The sequence below is a fragment of the Cydia fagiglandana genome, chromosome 5 (genome assembly GCF_963556715.1).
Source record: "Cydia fagiglandana chromosome 5, ilCydFagi1.1, whole genome shotgun sequence".
Lineage (NCBI taxonomy): Eukaryota > Metazoa > Arthropoda > Insecta > Lepidoptera > Tortricidae > Cydia > Cydia fagiglandana.
The window spans coordinates 342,200-356,411 of NC_085936.1; the positions used below are offsets into that span (position 1 = coordinate 342,200).

Below are 14,212 nucleotides of genomic sequence, written 5' to 3' on the forward strand. Positions count from 1 at the left end.
AATTAAAGCATCCTCAAAAAGGATCGGAGCAACAGGTACTGTACTCAACCTAGACATTTGCCACTGGCTACCTAAAATTATGGCTTGGCATTTAATAATTTAAAGATTTAATGTTTTTTCTTGTGTTTCCGCTGCATGTTTTTTACTTCTGTTCTTTGTATTAATGATGTGGTGCCGCGCGCCGCCAACGACACACCGTGGGCCGGTTGTTTAGCGCGTATTACAGGTTTTTTGTATGGGGACCCCCCCTATTTTTTAACTTTTTTTATTTTTAGATTTTTTCCTACGCTTACACACAATTACCGAGCTGGATTCCAAATTTCATCCTTCTAGGTCATCTGGAAGTAGGTTAGGTTTAGGTACTATATGTCAGTCACAATAAAAAAGAAATTTGTATGGGAACCCCCCTATTTATTAACTTTTTTTTGTTTTTAGATTTTTTCCTACGCTTACACACAATAACCGAGCTGGATTCCAAATTTCATCCTTCTAGGTCATCTGAAGTAGGTTAGGTTTAGGTACTTATATGTCAGTCACAATAAAAAATGGTTTTTTTTGTATGGGGACCCCCCCTATTTTATAACTTTTTTTAATTTTTAGATTTTTTCCTACGCTTTCACACAATAACTGAGCTGGATTCCAAATTTCATCCTTCTAGGTCATCTGGAAGTAGGTTAGGTTTAGGTACTTATATGTCAGTCACAATAAAAAATGGTTTTTTTTGTATGGGGACCCCCCCTTTTTTATAACTTTTTTTAATTTTTAGATTTTTTCCTACGCTTTCACACAATAACTGAGCTGGATTCCAAATTTCATCCTTCTAGGTCATCTGGAAGTAGGTTAGGTTTAGGTACTATAGGTATGTCAGTCAGTCTTAAAATTTACGACTTTTTGACCTTCATATCTTTATAACCGTTTGAGCTAGCTTCATGAAATTTGGGCTTCTAGATGTCCTTATGGATATAATTAAACACACGTAGTTTTATGTGTTTACGTTAAAGATGTTTTGAGTTATAGAAGGGTCAAAAGTGGCACCAAGTGGTTCGTGTAATATTACACTTGGCGCTGGCTAGCCAGTTCCTTTGCTTGAACTTGGCTTGACACGCTGCCGCGTGTCTAGATATTAAAATTCTAAAAAAATTTATACAACAACAAATAAACTTATAACAATGAGATCCGGGATGCATTTTTACATTATATTATTTTCTATGCACCTTATCAGATTCCTGTAAAATACACCAGCACTATCAGCAAATATATCTATGTCGCAGTCGGATCGTATAATCCGCCGTATTACATTACGGCTAGCCGTTTTCAAAAACAGGGGCGTTTTGAAATGCGGCGGTTTAACGATTAGCCGTATTGAATGCGGCTGAATGAGAATCCGCCGGAATGTATTCGGCGCCATACGTTCTTCAACACGGCTAGCCGTAATGTAATACAGCGAGTCATTAGCCGCCGCTTTGACAGTTTTTAGTTCCCATTTTTAACACTCGTGGCGCTGCCTGACAAACGCTGGGGTGTCCATCAAATTGAGTTTGTCGGACTGTATCTTTTCAAAAAAAAAATTCCTTCGCAACTTAACTAGACGGAGCCCCGCTTCGCGGGGCTCCTATTTCTGAGCGGTTTGCCCTTCGGGCATCTGAAGCTACCTAACGAACCTAACCTACCTACCTATTGATTAAGTGAGACGTCCGTGAAAACATTACACTTTGGGGAAAAAAGCGTAGGTAGGTAATTAGGTTAGGTTCGTTAGGTAACTTCAGATGCCCGAAGGGCAAACCGCCCAGAAATAGGAGCCCCGCTTGCGGGGCTCCGTCTATTTAAGTTGTGAAGGAAATGTTTTGGAAAAGAAACACATGTAGTGCGGTGGGACCATGGTAGAAATAAATTAAATTGCAAACATTGTCAAACTCCGGTTACGTAGGCGACCGAAAGAACTGGTCACTCTACAATGTACGATGCGGCTAAACGTGGGCCGCCTTATTGAAGAACGTATCGCAGTGACAATCCGGCTAATCGTCGTACCGCCGCATTTCAAAACGCCCCTGTTTTTGAAAACGGCTAGCCGTAATGTAATACGGCGGATTATACGATCTGACTACGACATCTACATCATCTGACTCCAGTATGATACGATTAAGAGCAGTTCGGGCCCGAGCGGTGGGAGCGTGGGCGCCGCGCTGCGTGCGCGCGCCGTGGCCCGCGAACAGGCGCCGCCGCCGCCGCGCCGGCACCGCGCCGCCCGCGCCGTCGCACCCGTCCGGCACGCCTGTTGCGACGTTCGCCCGCGGCACTTGCAGTCCCATTCTCTCAAGCACGGATGCGCCATCTACTTTATTGTGAAGTAGTTGTCGATAGTGCATTATGTGTAGAAGCTTTCGTCTAGTCTCTAGTGTTTGAAGGCCGACCATTCCTGTTACGAATAAAGACGGATACATGTAGGGGTAATATCCATACAGACGTTTGTAGACATGTCTCGAGAATTTCTTTTGCACTCTTTCCAACATCGTGGTATATTTAGTTTCATAGGGATCCCATACTACAGCACCAAATTCAAGGCGACTACGGATGTAAGCGTTGTAGAGCATGACTGCCACTTTTATGTTGTAAAATTGTGAAGATATTCTAAATATAAAACCTAGCGTTTTCGAAACTTTTTTGCATATTGTTATTATATGAAGTCTGAAGTCAAGTTGTTTGTCCAAATTTAGTCCTAAGTTTGTGTTTTGTAAGTGTTGTTCTAAGTACTGTACAGAGTCCGATTTATTTATATTTAATTTAAACTTCGAAGCTACTGTGAGAAAGTGTCGGTTTAGGTATTCTGGCACATCTCGAGGTGGTATGCTGTTCCCGTTTTCATCCTTTAGGGAGATGGTATGTTGCGGTTGTTTCGTGGACGTTTCGTTGTTGACTACGCGCCACATTTCTTTTGACGGGTTTTTGTTGTTGACGATGCGATTAGCAAAGTATTCACGTCGTGCTGTCAAAGACTCCGATTTTATGCGATCAGCTTGATAGCTGATGCGTTCCGCTAAAGTTTCCAGTTCCGGGTACTGACGTTTCATTTCAGTTAGATCATTATAATCTAAAATTAGTTCCGAGAGGGTTTCAGTGAGCCATGGGACCGATTTACTTTTCTTGATTAAAATATTTTTGGTCGGGAAATGAATATCAATATAATACCTTAAAACATTAAATAATTTATCAAATTTATGATCAATAGAAAGCATGTCATCAAATATAAAATTCCAATTGTAATTTTCAATGTCAATAAAAAATGCTAATAAGGATTGGTCAGTATATAGTCGCTTTTGGATATAGGTGTTTGGCTTGATTTTTTGTCTCAACTCGTCAGTGGGCAAGGTAAACACCTGGGCGCTGTAGTCGCTGATGGGGGTGTCAAGCGGAGCCGCCGCCACGCCCCGCCACCCGCGCGCCACCAGCCCGCAGTCGATGCTACTTGCACTGTGTGCGGTCACACGGGTCGGAAACTCAACACAGTTTCTACACATTAACTTTGAAGGATTTCGTCTACTCGCCGTTTAGAAATGTTATCAGACATAAAATCAACATTTTGATCTCCGACCAGAATGAACTTTTTATCCTCATTTGTGAGCTTATCTAATAATAAATCTAAATTATTCAAATACATGTCAAAATCACCATTTCCAGTGCGATATAGAACAATAATAATCAAATTTAAATTACATATTTCAATTGCGGTGAACTCAAAGTGAAACTCAATAGCCAGGCTCTGAAGGTCATTTCGCTGTCGATATTCAATATCGCCCCGTGTGTACAGCGCAACACCGCCATGTGCTATGTTTTTACGACAGTAGCTGTTTGCAAGCCGATAGCCACATAACCTAACTCGCTCGATTTCATATTTTTTGCACCATGTCTCACTACAGGCTAGTGCATCGGGTTTTTCAGAGTTTAATAATAAGTCTAATAGCCCAGTTTTGCCACAAATTGAACGTACATTTTGATGAATGATCTTGAAATTGGATGAAGTGGCTATCGTGGTGGCCGATCGCCGCTGTTTACTAAGAAGTTTTTTGGCTGCACTATATTGAAGTATCTAATAGACACACCAGTGGGCCAGTGTTTGTGATTTCGGATTATACCTACTTTGTCCGCCGGTACATCAACCTTAAACGAAGAATAGTGCCCTCTCGTGACCTTCAGCTGCTCACACTTGCCAACCTGGACGCGCATGCTGGACTGTATGTGGTTTACGACTTCGTCTGGGGTGGTATCTGCACTTAAGTTGAAGATGTGCAGGCTAGCAGACCGTGGTTCAGCCGCACATAGCCCTTTTTGTCGCTTCGCTGGTGCCGCGGCTGACCTTGAAGGCGGTGCGGCGCACACAGCTGGTACGAGTACATCCTGTGTTGGGGACTTCACGAACGAACACGACTCCTCGGATACTACTCCTACTGCAGGTGGTGCACGATCAGCAGCAGGCTTTGCAGGCATGGGGAGCGCAGTCAGCTGTGATGGTGCGCTGGCAGCTGGCATAGTTTGAACGTCATCTGGCGATGCTGATGATTGCCCTACGAGACTTTCCGACTGCATCTTGCGACGTGGACGGGACCGGAGCCGCTGCATTTCCAGTGGCAAGGCCTTCAAGGGGCGTGTAGGAGTAGTTACTTCGGGCCTGGTTAAGGAGGTGGATTTTTCACTTGGTTGTGTATTGTCTTGAGCACCGATGTGAATAAAAGTGAGTGCTTCTGGACCAGAGTCGTTAAGTACTTGTGATGTGAACTCTCGCGTACTGAGGTCAGTTTCTTCATTTTTCAAGATCGATAATATTTGTGCATTCTGTTTTTTTATTTCGATTTGTTGACGTTCTATTATATTATATGTTTCGTCCATTTTTTGTCTCATTTCACACACAGTTTTCTTTAAATCCAAAATAACGGACATAAGCTTCTCGTCACTACAGTTTTCTTTCAATTTTGATTTGGCCATTTCCACTTTTTACGTCACTGGGTCTATATATGTCACAATTAAATTAAAAATAGTCTGATTTTGTCACTTTATACACACTAAATTATTTATAATAAATAAAATTATACGGAACAGTTTGAATTAGCTGTTAACGGGTGGCAGTGGCGCCACCTTGTATGAATATATCCTTCCACTCGGTGGGCAGTTCAGCGACGTGGGGTAAAGGCTCCCGCTTGCGACACACTTACCGAGCATTTTAACGACGATAGAAAACAAGTTGCACTGCAGGTCGGGTGAGAATATATCCTTCCACTCGGTGGGCAGTTCGGCGACGTGGGGTAAAGGCTCCCGCTTGAGGCACACTTACCGAGCATTTTAACGACGACAGAGAACAGGTTGCACTGCAGGTCGGGTGAGAATATATCCTTCCACTCGGTGGGCAGTTTTGGCGACGTGGGGTAAAGGCTCCCGCTTGAGACACACTTACCGAGCACTTTAACGACGACAGAGAACAGGTTGCACTGCAGGTCGGGTGAGAATATATCCTTCTACTCGGTGGGCAGTTCCGCGACGTGGGGTAAAGGCTCCCGCTTGAGACACACTTACCGAGCACTTTAACGACGATAGAGAACAGGTTGCACTGCAGGTCGGGTGAGAATATATCCTTCCACTCGGTGGGCAGTTCGGCGACGTGGGGTAAAGGCTCCCGCTTGAGACACACTTACCGAGCACTTTAACGACGATAGAGAACAAGTTGCACTGCAGGTCGGGTGAGAATATATCCTTCCACTCGGTGGGCAGTTCGGCGACGTGGGGTAAAGGCTCCCGCTTGAGACACTCGCCGCGGACGGAGGCAATGAACCGCTGCACCGCCAGGAACAGACGCAGGACTGAACGCGCCAACATTATTGCCTGACAACAACCAGTATTATAATTACATCTCCGAACTTGATGCAGGGATTAACCGTGGAGAATATACGAGTACGTCTCCGTAATATTTACTTTGGATACATACTATATATTATGTAGTTATGTAGGGAGCCTTTACACCTCCAAATCTTATTAATATATTTTTAAATGTTGAATTTTATCAGTTATGATTATGAGTTGACAAATACCAAATGACCTTCAAATCGCCGTTACCTGCTATGCATTTAAGTAGCGGGGACAAATGGGAATACATGCGGTAAACGTGCCTCGCCCAAAAGATTTTTCCACCGACAAAACACTTCATAGTTTTGATTTTCGGAAGTATTAAAAACAAAATGTATTTCTTGTTCGTGTCGACGGTCCTATCAATGATTGCCGTTATGCCTTTATCTAAAATATCCATCTACTGTGATTGCTCAGGCGTGATTAAAAACATAAAAATTTTGCTCAATATGCAAACATTTATTATGTAAATATTTATGGATTATTTCAGTACTATACTAACTTAAATAGTAAGCGTACGTGAACTTTAAAGTGCCTAATGTTAACGAATGTCGTGTATTGAATCAAAATGCGACTACAAAAATACTACAGTAAATGGTTTACTCCGGTGCTCCTATTTTTGCTGTTGTGTGTTATTATGAAGTACAGAAACAATATACCGAGAACAATCAACCCTTTCATATCAAGAAATAAAGAACCGGTGATACCTATTTTAGTAATGGCATGTAACGACCGCTTTTTAATACAATCTATGAATGGTCTGCGACTACTCAGACCGAATACAGAAGTCTTCCCTATTATTGTGGCCCAGTTCTGTTTCAATATCTATACAACGATCTATGTCCAGAATTTATCAAGATTGGACTCAAGTATCACATATTTGGAAGTACCAGAAGGTACTGTCGGTCACTATAAGTATGCTCTAAACTATGTCTTCAGTACACTAGAGTATAAAGCTGTTATAGTTTTAGAAGACGATTTGAGCATTTCTCCTGACTTTTATGAGTATTTCCTCGGGACTTATCCGCTTTTGAAGAACGATTCAAGCATCTGGTGTGTATCAGCGTGGAATGACAATTGTAAAAAAGGTCTGGTAGAGGAAAATAAACCTTCTCTTTTACACAGAACGGATTACTTTCCAAAGAATGGTTGGATGATCTTATCCGGAACGTGGAAGGAGATAGAACCGAGGCTGGTAGTTGATGTTTATAACTCGCGAATTCCGATGAGTGGTCGCGTGTGCATCCGGCCCGAGATATCCAGGACGTACAGATTCCGTTCCGACGACGAACCATCTCGAGACGAGGAGCAAAGATTAATAAACACGCAATTTGTGCAATTTACCAAACAAGATTTTTCTTATTTGTCTAAAGAATACGAGCAATTATTCGTAAATTTTGTATACTCATGTCCAGAGACCACAGTGTATGATATCAAAAAGGGAAATGTAAATAGTAGTTCCAAATTTCTCCGTATAACATGTTCCGATACAAAGTCGTTTAGACGAGCTGCGAAGACGTTAGGGCTGATGTATGACTTGAGCCATGGTGTTCCCCGAACGGCTTTCCATGGAATAGTACAGTGCTATATCAATGAGCGTCGCATATATTTAGCCCGTAATCTATTTCAGCCAGTAACATATAACAATACTTCTTCTAATGAAATGTTTGATGAAGCTACGGAATATAATTAACGACGTAGGTACCTATTGGGTGATTCCATTTAAAGAGAAACGTAATTTAAGCGCTGATACAATGATACATTTAGACGCCATGGTTCTGTGACTTTCCGCTATCGTTCGCTCCGGTCGCTAGTAGTAAGAATATAATACAATACAAATTCTCTTATTGCATAACTTCAAAATAAATTTCCAAGGAAACACACATAATACATAAGACAGAGCAGAGGTAAACGAAGGCGTAGAGGCCACCTTCTGTTTATGTGTGTGTGTGTTTCACTGATATGTAAACATGTATGGCGTTATTCATAAACGCGTTATAAACCTCAAAATTAGCTAATAAAAAATCATTTCTCTTTATCTGTCATTTTGACTTATGTATTTGTAAGAAAGGGATAAAACATAATTTAACTAAATCAGGCCCGTAAAGTTTTATGAATTACCTAATAAATTTCCTAATAAATAAAATGAAATACTATGCTGCTTCCCTGCTTTCTTGTTTAATTTCTGTTAGCTTGTTGCCACTTGATGTGCATGCGTAAGTGTGTGCGCGATTGTGTGCGTGTGTGTGTCTTACCTTTGGGCAGTTGGACTGTATTCTGGCAGCGAGGGAACAGAGCGAGATGGTGGTGAAGTCCCAGCTGGCGGCCGCGGCCTCCCACCCCACCGCCTCCACCATCTCCGTCAGATATTCCACGATGGCCGTGTTGCTCACTACTTGACGCCATTCTGCTTTCGATATATCGCTGAAAGAGTAGTTTCATTCAGTTTTTGAAGTGAAAACTTCTTGCTTCTTGCTGTGCACTTTTTGTGATGGGGAAAAAATGTTAAACTCGCGACAGCAAGATTCGTAAGACGTAAGACGGACACGTGACCTGATCGAAAAACTGTTACAATGTCATTGAGTTTTCACTTCTGCCGGCACTCCCGGAGTGCAACCCGTTGTTTTTTATCTATGAACTGAAGTACGTGTTTTCTTTGGTGTATGACATCTATATCGGTCACTTACAGTCGCGGAACAGTTTCAACAAAATCGAAAAATATTAAAAAAATAATTTGATTTGTTCCCTAGTTGCAATTTTTTATTTGTAACGTTATTTGACGGAATGAAATGAGGTCTTTAGATCAACTAGATCTTGACTAGATGCACTTTTCATGTTTGTAGGCTATGAACGATATTCCAAAAATCTAAATCAATATATGTATATTTATATTTGAATAATTTTACGGTTTAGACTCACTTGTTTTTAGGCACAGCGCGTCTCATCGCGTCGCGTCGCGCATCGTGCGACGCGACGAGCCTTAGTACGCGATACACGGCCGTCGTGAACGCTGCTCGCACTGTTAGTGCTTAAGAAAGGAGACCTAGGCTAGGAGACCTAGGCTCTCCGAAACATGTCGCGCGAGTGACTAAAAACAAGTAAACTAAACCGTAAAATTATACAATGTTGTATGTCTCACAACAGTTTAAATTCGGATATATTTATTTCACGAAAATAACATAACACAAGAGGAACAACACCGCTATTTCTAAGAAATATAATATTAATTTAACAGGTTAGGTTATTTTAAGTTTTCTTTAACCAATTAACGTTGTAATTCGCGACACAAGGTATCTTTTTGGGCATGCCAGGAAATAGAGAATAACTCAGTGTCACATACAACGGACGAGGGAAGGGAGACCGTGTAGAAACGCGAGGCGCGCGTTTATTTTAAAAATGTTAATAATATTTTATCTCACCATTCATAAAGCATAGTATGCTGATGCCTATAATAAGCGTTGACTATAACAGAGGGGTCGGTGGGCACGCCCGCGGCCGCCTCGCTGATGAAGGTCGCGTCGATGACGTCCGGCTCGTGTGCGTGAGCGAGATAGAAGCTGCGCAGCATCACCAGGTATCTTGCGCGGAGAACGGCTAGAGAGTCTGGTGATGACCTTGATTCCGCCTAAAGACAAAAAAAATAGTTGGTTTAACCTGGTGAAACATTTTGTGGTTGGGTGTGCGTAGTTTAGTAGTGTCTCGTTCATTTAATACATATATAAGAAATTACTCGACTGTTTGATGGGCAAATACCCAGAGACTATATAGACACTGAATAGTATCACGAACATCTGAACTCTGCAAAATCGAATATAAGGCACTATAACGTGTCGAGAAAATAAGTGTAAAGAAACTTTTTAAATGGGTTTGCATAGGTTTAGGCAATTTAGGAAGAAGTGAGTGAAATTAATTACGAATAAAATAAACACAGTCTAGCTTTAATAATGCGGTTCGTTACTTCAATCTACTGCGAGTTATTTGCTGTGGTTACTACCCATAAAAACTCAAGTTATACCTGAAGAGTGTGGAAAAATCCATTTCCAGTGACAATTTCTTCTAACTTCACGCCATGACTTGCCATCCCGCTCCCCCGGTTTTCCCTCCCTTTCTCTCTAAGCTTCTCCTCCAAAATCACTTTAGCGAAGCTCCAGTAGTACCCTTCGGTGGCAGCCCGCTGAGTCAAGTGGTTCAGTAGAGAGAAGTGTGACGTCACGTCTGCGGTGATGGCGTCCATGATGCAAGTTAGGTGCTGTTTGGCGGAGCTGATGATTTCGAAATTGGGCCACTGGAAAAATATTATTTGACTTAGATTTTTATTTTTAATAGCGACAAGTCTTGAACAAAAGTAATACAGTATCCACAACACTGCCCTTGTGACAAATGGCCTTGCATTTTGAGAAAAAGTGTACCATTATCTTTTTTCCAAAAATCTATCAACTTAAGGGTTATTCCTAAAAAATCTCTTCCGATTTTTTTTGTTCTGACTTTGATGCATTATACTCGTATAGTTTTTGTATAGACTGTCACAAAAATGATAAATTCTCTGTGAATAACTCGGAACACTTTTATTCTTCGAAAATCGAAGTCAAAATAACCCTAAAGTAGTATTATGATACACTTTTTTCTAAAAAGCTCCATAAATTTAATGTTAAATTTAACATTAAATTTAATATATACTTGGGAATCATATTTTAATAGTATAAGCGAAACACTATGTCAATACCTAACACACAAAATCTTCAAGTTACATCTTTGGTTTGCAAAACATTTTTTATAATATGATAAAATGTCGAAAATCTTCATCAGAAATGTGTCCAAAGAGATTAGAGATCAAACACACTCTGGTGTTCACAAAAGCATACATGTACTTACAAAAGCGTATCCGTCGTGAAGCGAGCACACGACCGCGTAGTCGTGCAGTACTCGCGCGAACTCCTCCACTATGTATTCGTTTTTGAACAGTTCTTCGCCCCACGCTTCCTCTTCTTCGTTCCTGTTCAAAAATAATAATCCTGATTTCCACTACAGTAAAGATTTTGAAGGGAACACGCAAGAACGTGTGTCTTGATCGGAAAACGTATTATGCGGTAAAGAAAAAAACCACATACATTTTCTTTATAAAATGGCATTGTGACTTTCTTGGCTGACCGTACGATCCGGGTAAATTCTCTTTGGTACAACAATCTCAAAAAAGACCACCCTGAAACATCATCTTTATGTTTTTTTATATAGAATTTTTAGGACTATAGATTGGCGACGAGGTTTAAATTGAAGAGTTATTTTCAGTCTTGCCCGTTAAAGGGTTAATAGTAGTTGACTATATCGTCGTAGTTTATTTACCTGTGTAAGATCAGTGTACGCAGCAGCGCCGCGCGAAAAACAACCTTATTCATATAAGCTATAGTCTCCTTTCGGTCCAGTTCTGGCGATGAGTCCCCTGACTGGTCGATGACTGTCCTGATGGCGTCCGTGTCGCCCAGCGGACAGTTCAGGTTGGAGTGGATACAGTCGTGTCTAAGGGCGAACACCTGGAAGACAAGATAAAGATAAAAAATAGTTTATTCAAGGAGACATATTCCAATGCGCTTATGCAACCGTACACCTCTGCCTCGAGAAGATTTAAATCCCCCCTCAATTGGAGGAGGGTATCCCAATATGGGACCGGCAACAAACAAACGAAAAACGAAAAGTGGTTTATAAGTTGACCTCAGCCGAGTGTATTTTGAATTTTTAATAAAAAGGATTTTAATTTTTTTTTGTTCGTAGGTATCATTGGATTTCATGACGTTCAAGTCGAATTCCTTTGTTTTTCTTGAAAGTACGATTTTTCCAACCAGAATTGTATTGATCAGTAAATGATGAAAAAACATAATTTGTGTAATGTGACGTGTGGATAGATGATCGAAAAACTTTCGCAACTAAATAGATGTTGATATGATAGAATCCGTGTAAGCTAACTCTGCATCGACTGAGCAGCGACAACGTGTGTAAGTGCCACGTCCTAGAACGTCAACGTCATATTTTGGTTAGAATTAGACGTTTCATGATGGCGCTTCTATATTTTTTTAAATCGTTGCAGAATTAGCTTGCACTGGCACTATTACATTTGCAGGTAGGAATATATTTCAATAAAATCTTAAATTAATTATTCTACATTGCTACCTCTATAAACCAAATGGACGCCGTCCTGTTGGTCGTCCTAAGGCACTTGTCCCACCAAGAGCGAGTAGCGATAAGCGAGTAGAACGATAAACTAGAAACGAGTGGGCGAGCGGCGAGAAGCGAGTGCTAGCTCCAATGCAGATAGAGTGGAGGTAGATCTCCGTGAGCTCGGAGTCGGCGAAAGCTGGCGGGATACCGCTCTGGACCGATCAAAGTGGCGTACTCTTGTGTTGGAGGCCAAGACTCATTTTGGGTCATCGCGCCAACCAAGTAAGTAAGTAAGTACCTCTATACAATCCTCTGTCGTCTCAAAGTCGAACAGTTGTTTAAGAAGCGCCGCAACGTCCTCAGTGTCGTCGGGCATTTGCGAGTCGCCGAACTGAGGCAGTAGGTACGGGCAGAGTGAGGCGATGTGCTCGACCCTTTGGACGTCTAGGGACTCCGTGCTGGAAGAGATTGATTCATGCATTATACAGCCAAGATGGAGAGGTTTTTAAAAGCGTATGTTACATTGAGACACAGAAACATTATTGGGTAACGCCCAAGATTGGGTATGAGCAGGATGGCTCACTGCTCTGTCCTTAACGGCCTACTGTAAACGAGGTATAAAGATTCCTTCTTTCAGTGTTCAGCCACTGGTCGACACGTATACTTCAACCACGAAAGAAATCACCAGTTAAAAATCTCGATGAGCCGCAAGTGGTGTTTTCCGTTATCATTTCTTTTGTTAGAGAGAAAAACTTGCAAAATTTCATGGCATTAATTATGACCGGAATTCATTCATAAAGCGGCCATGCACTTTGGCTGTTTTTGCCACTTACTCCTGAATAAGTTCGTGTTTAGCGGCGTGCGTCGCTTGCGCCCTGAACTGCTGGTGGGCGGCGCCCGCGTCCTGCCACGCGCTGCGCACCTCGCACCACGTCTCCACGTTTAGGAGGCCTGAACCACGCTGAAACATACATTTTACTGCTCAGGCCGACTTGCACCGTTCCACTAACCCAGGGTTAAGCGGATAAACTGTTAACATAGTGTCAAATTGTACTGGTTACCATGGTAACTCCAGGTTTAACCGGTTAACCCCGGGTTAGTGGGATGGTGCAAGTGGCGCTTAGTATGATAAAATGCCGGTTGACGTCACTTAACACCTTGAGTCCCGCGAATGCGATAATCCGTCCGAAATAACAATTAAAATTCAATCCTAAATTTTACACCTCATGGTTTTTAGGGTTCCGTACCCAAAGGGTAAAACGGGACCCTATTACTAAGACTTCGCTGTCCGTCCGTCCGTCCGTCCGTCCGTCTGTCACCAGGCTGTATCTCACGAACCGTGATAGCTAGACAGTTGAAATTTTCACAAATGATGTATTTCTGTTGCCGCTATAACAAGAAATACTAAAAACAGAATAAAATAAAGATTTAAATGGGGCTCCCATACAACAAACGTGATTTTTGACTAAAGTTAAGCAACGTCGGGAGTGGTCAGTACTTGGATGGGTGACCGTTTTTTTTTGTTTTTTTTTTTGCATTATGGTACGGAACCCTTTGTGCGCGAGTCCGACTCGCACTTGCCCGGTTTTTATTTTGACACAGAATGTCCTAGTCTCAAGCCATAGCGCAAGTATTGAACAACCAATTTAGCTAGGACCCTAAATGGTTCAACAATCGTAGTGGTGATTTTACGAAGCTTTCCCCAGCAATTGTAATTTATCACACAATCTCCAAAACCTAGACATACCTGTACAGTCAGTTGCAACCGGAATAGAGATAAAGCGAGCTGGGTACAGTCGGAGCCGCTCAGCTCGCTGGCCAGCGCCGCCGCCGCGCCCGCCAGCCGTTCCAGCGACGGCGCCGCGGGACTCAGCGCAGCGCACACCAGCTCCATTATCTTTGATACTGATGACTGGGATATCATTATTTCTGTAACAGAACAAACAAAAATATAATTAGATAACAGTAGGGTAAACCAATTAACGATCGACCCTGAAAAGTATTTTTCTCCTAGTAAGGCCCATCGGACAAAATTTTCCTATTTTACTGTCTTCACTAATCTTCCTCGCAGCCATCGCCGCGTCGCGGGCAGCCGGCAGCGCAGGTGCGAGAGGGACAGAGAGATACACCACTTTACCTCAGACGGACATAACTAAAATAACCATAATCCTCA

General features: G+C 42.0%; 1 protein-coding gene across 1 annotated transcript in view; it reads right to left on the minus strand.

The window, feature by feature from the left end:
- The window catches only part of LOC134664253 (E3 ubiquitin-protein ligase listerin), a 74,295-nt gene that overhangs the window by 43,438 nt on the left and 16,645 nt on the right, over positions 1-14,212 (minus strand). The window contains exons 14-22 of the mRNA XM_063520795.1: positions 13,787-13,968; positions 12,873-13,000; positions 12,338-12,497; positions 11,230-11,417; positions 10,762-10,882; positions 9,905-10,174; positions 9,309-9,514; positions 8,145-8,313; positions 5,682-5,868 (exon numbers count right to left, since the gene is read on the minus strand). Of these exons, the coding sequence (XP_063376865.1) occupies positions 5,682-5,868; positions 8,145-8,313; positions 9,309-9,514; positions 9,905-10,174; positions 10,762-10,882; positions 11,230-11,417; positions 12,338-12,497; positions 12,873-13,000; positions 13,787-13,968 (1,611 nt within the window). The remainder of the gene's footprint in view (positions 1-5,681; positions 5,869-8,144; positions 8,314-9,308; positions 9,515-9,904; positions 10,175-10,761; positions 10,883-11,229; positions 11,418-12,337; positions 12,498-12,872; positions 13,001-13,786; positions 13,969-14,212) is intronic.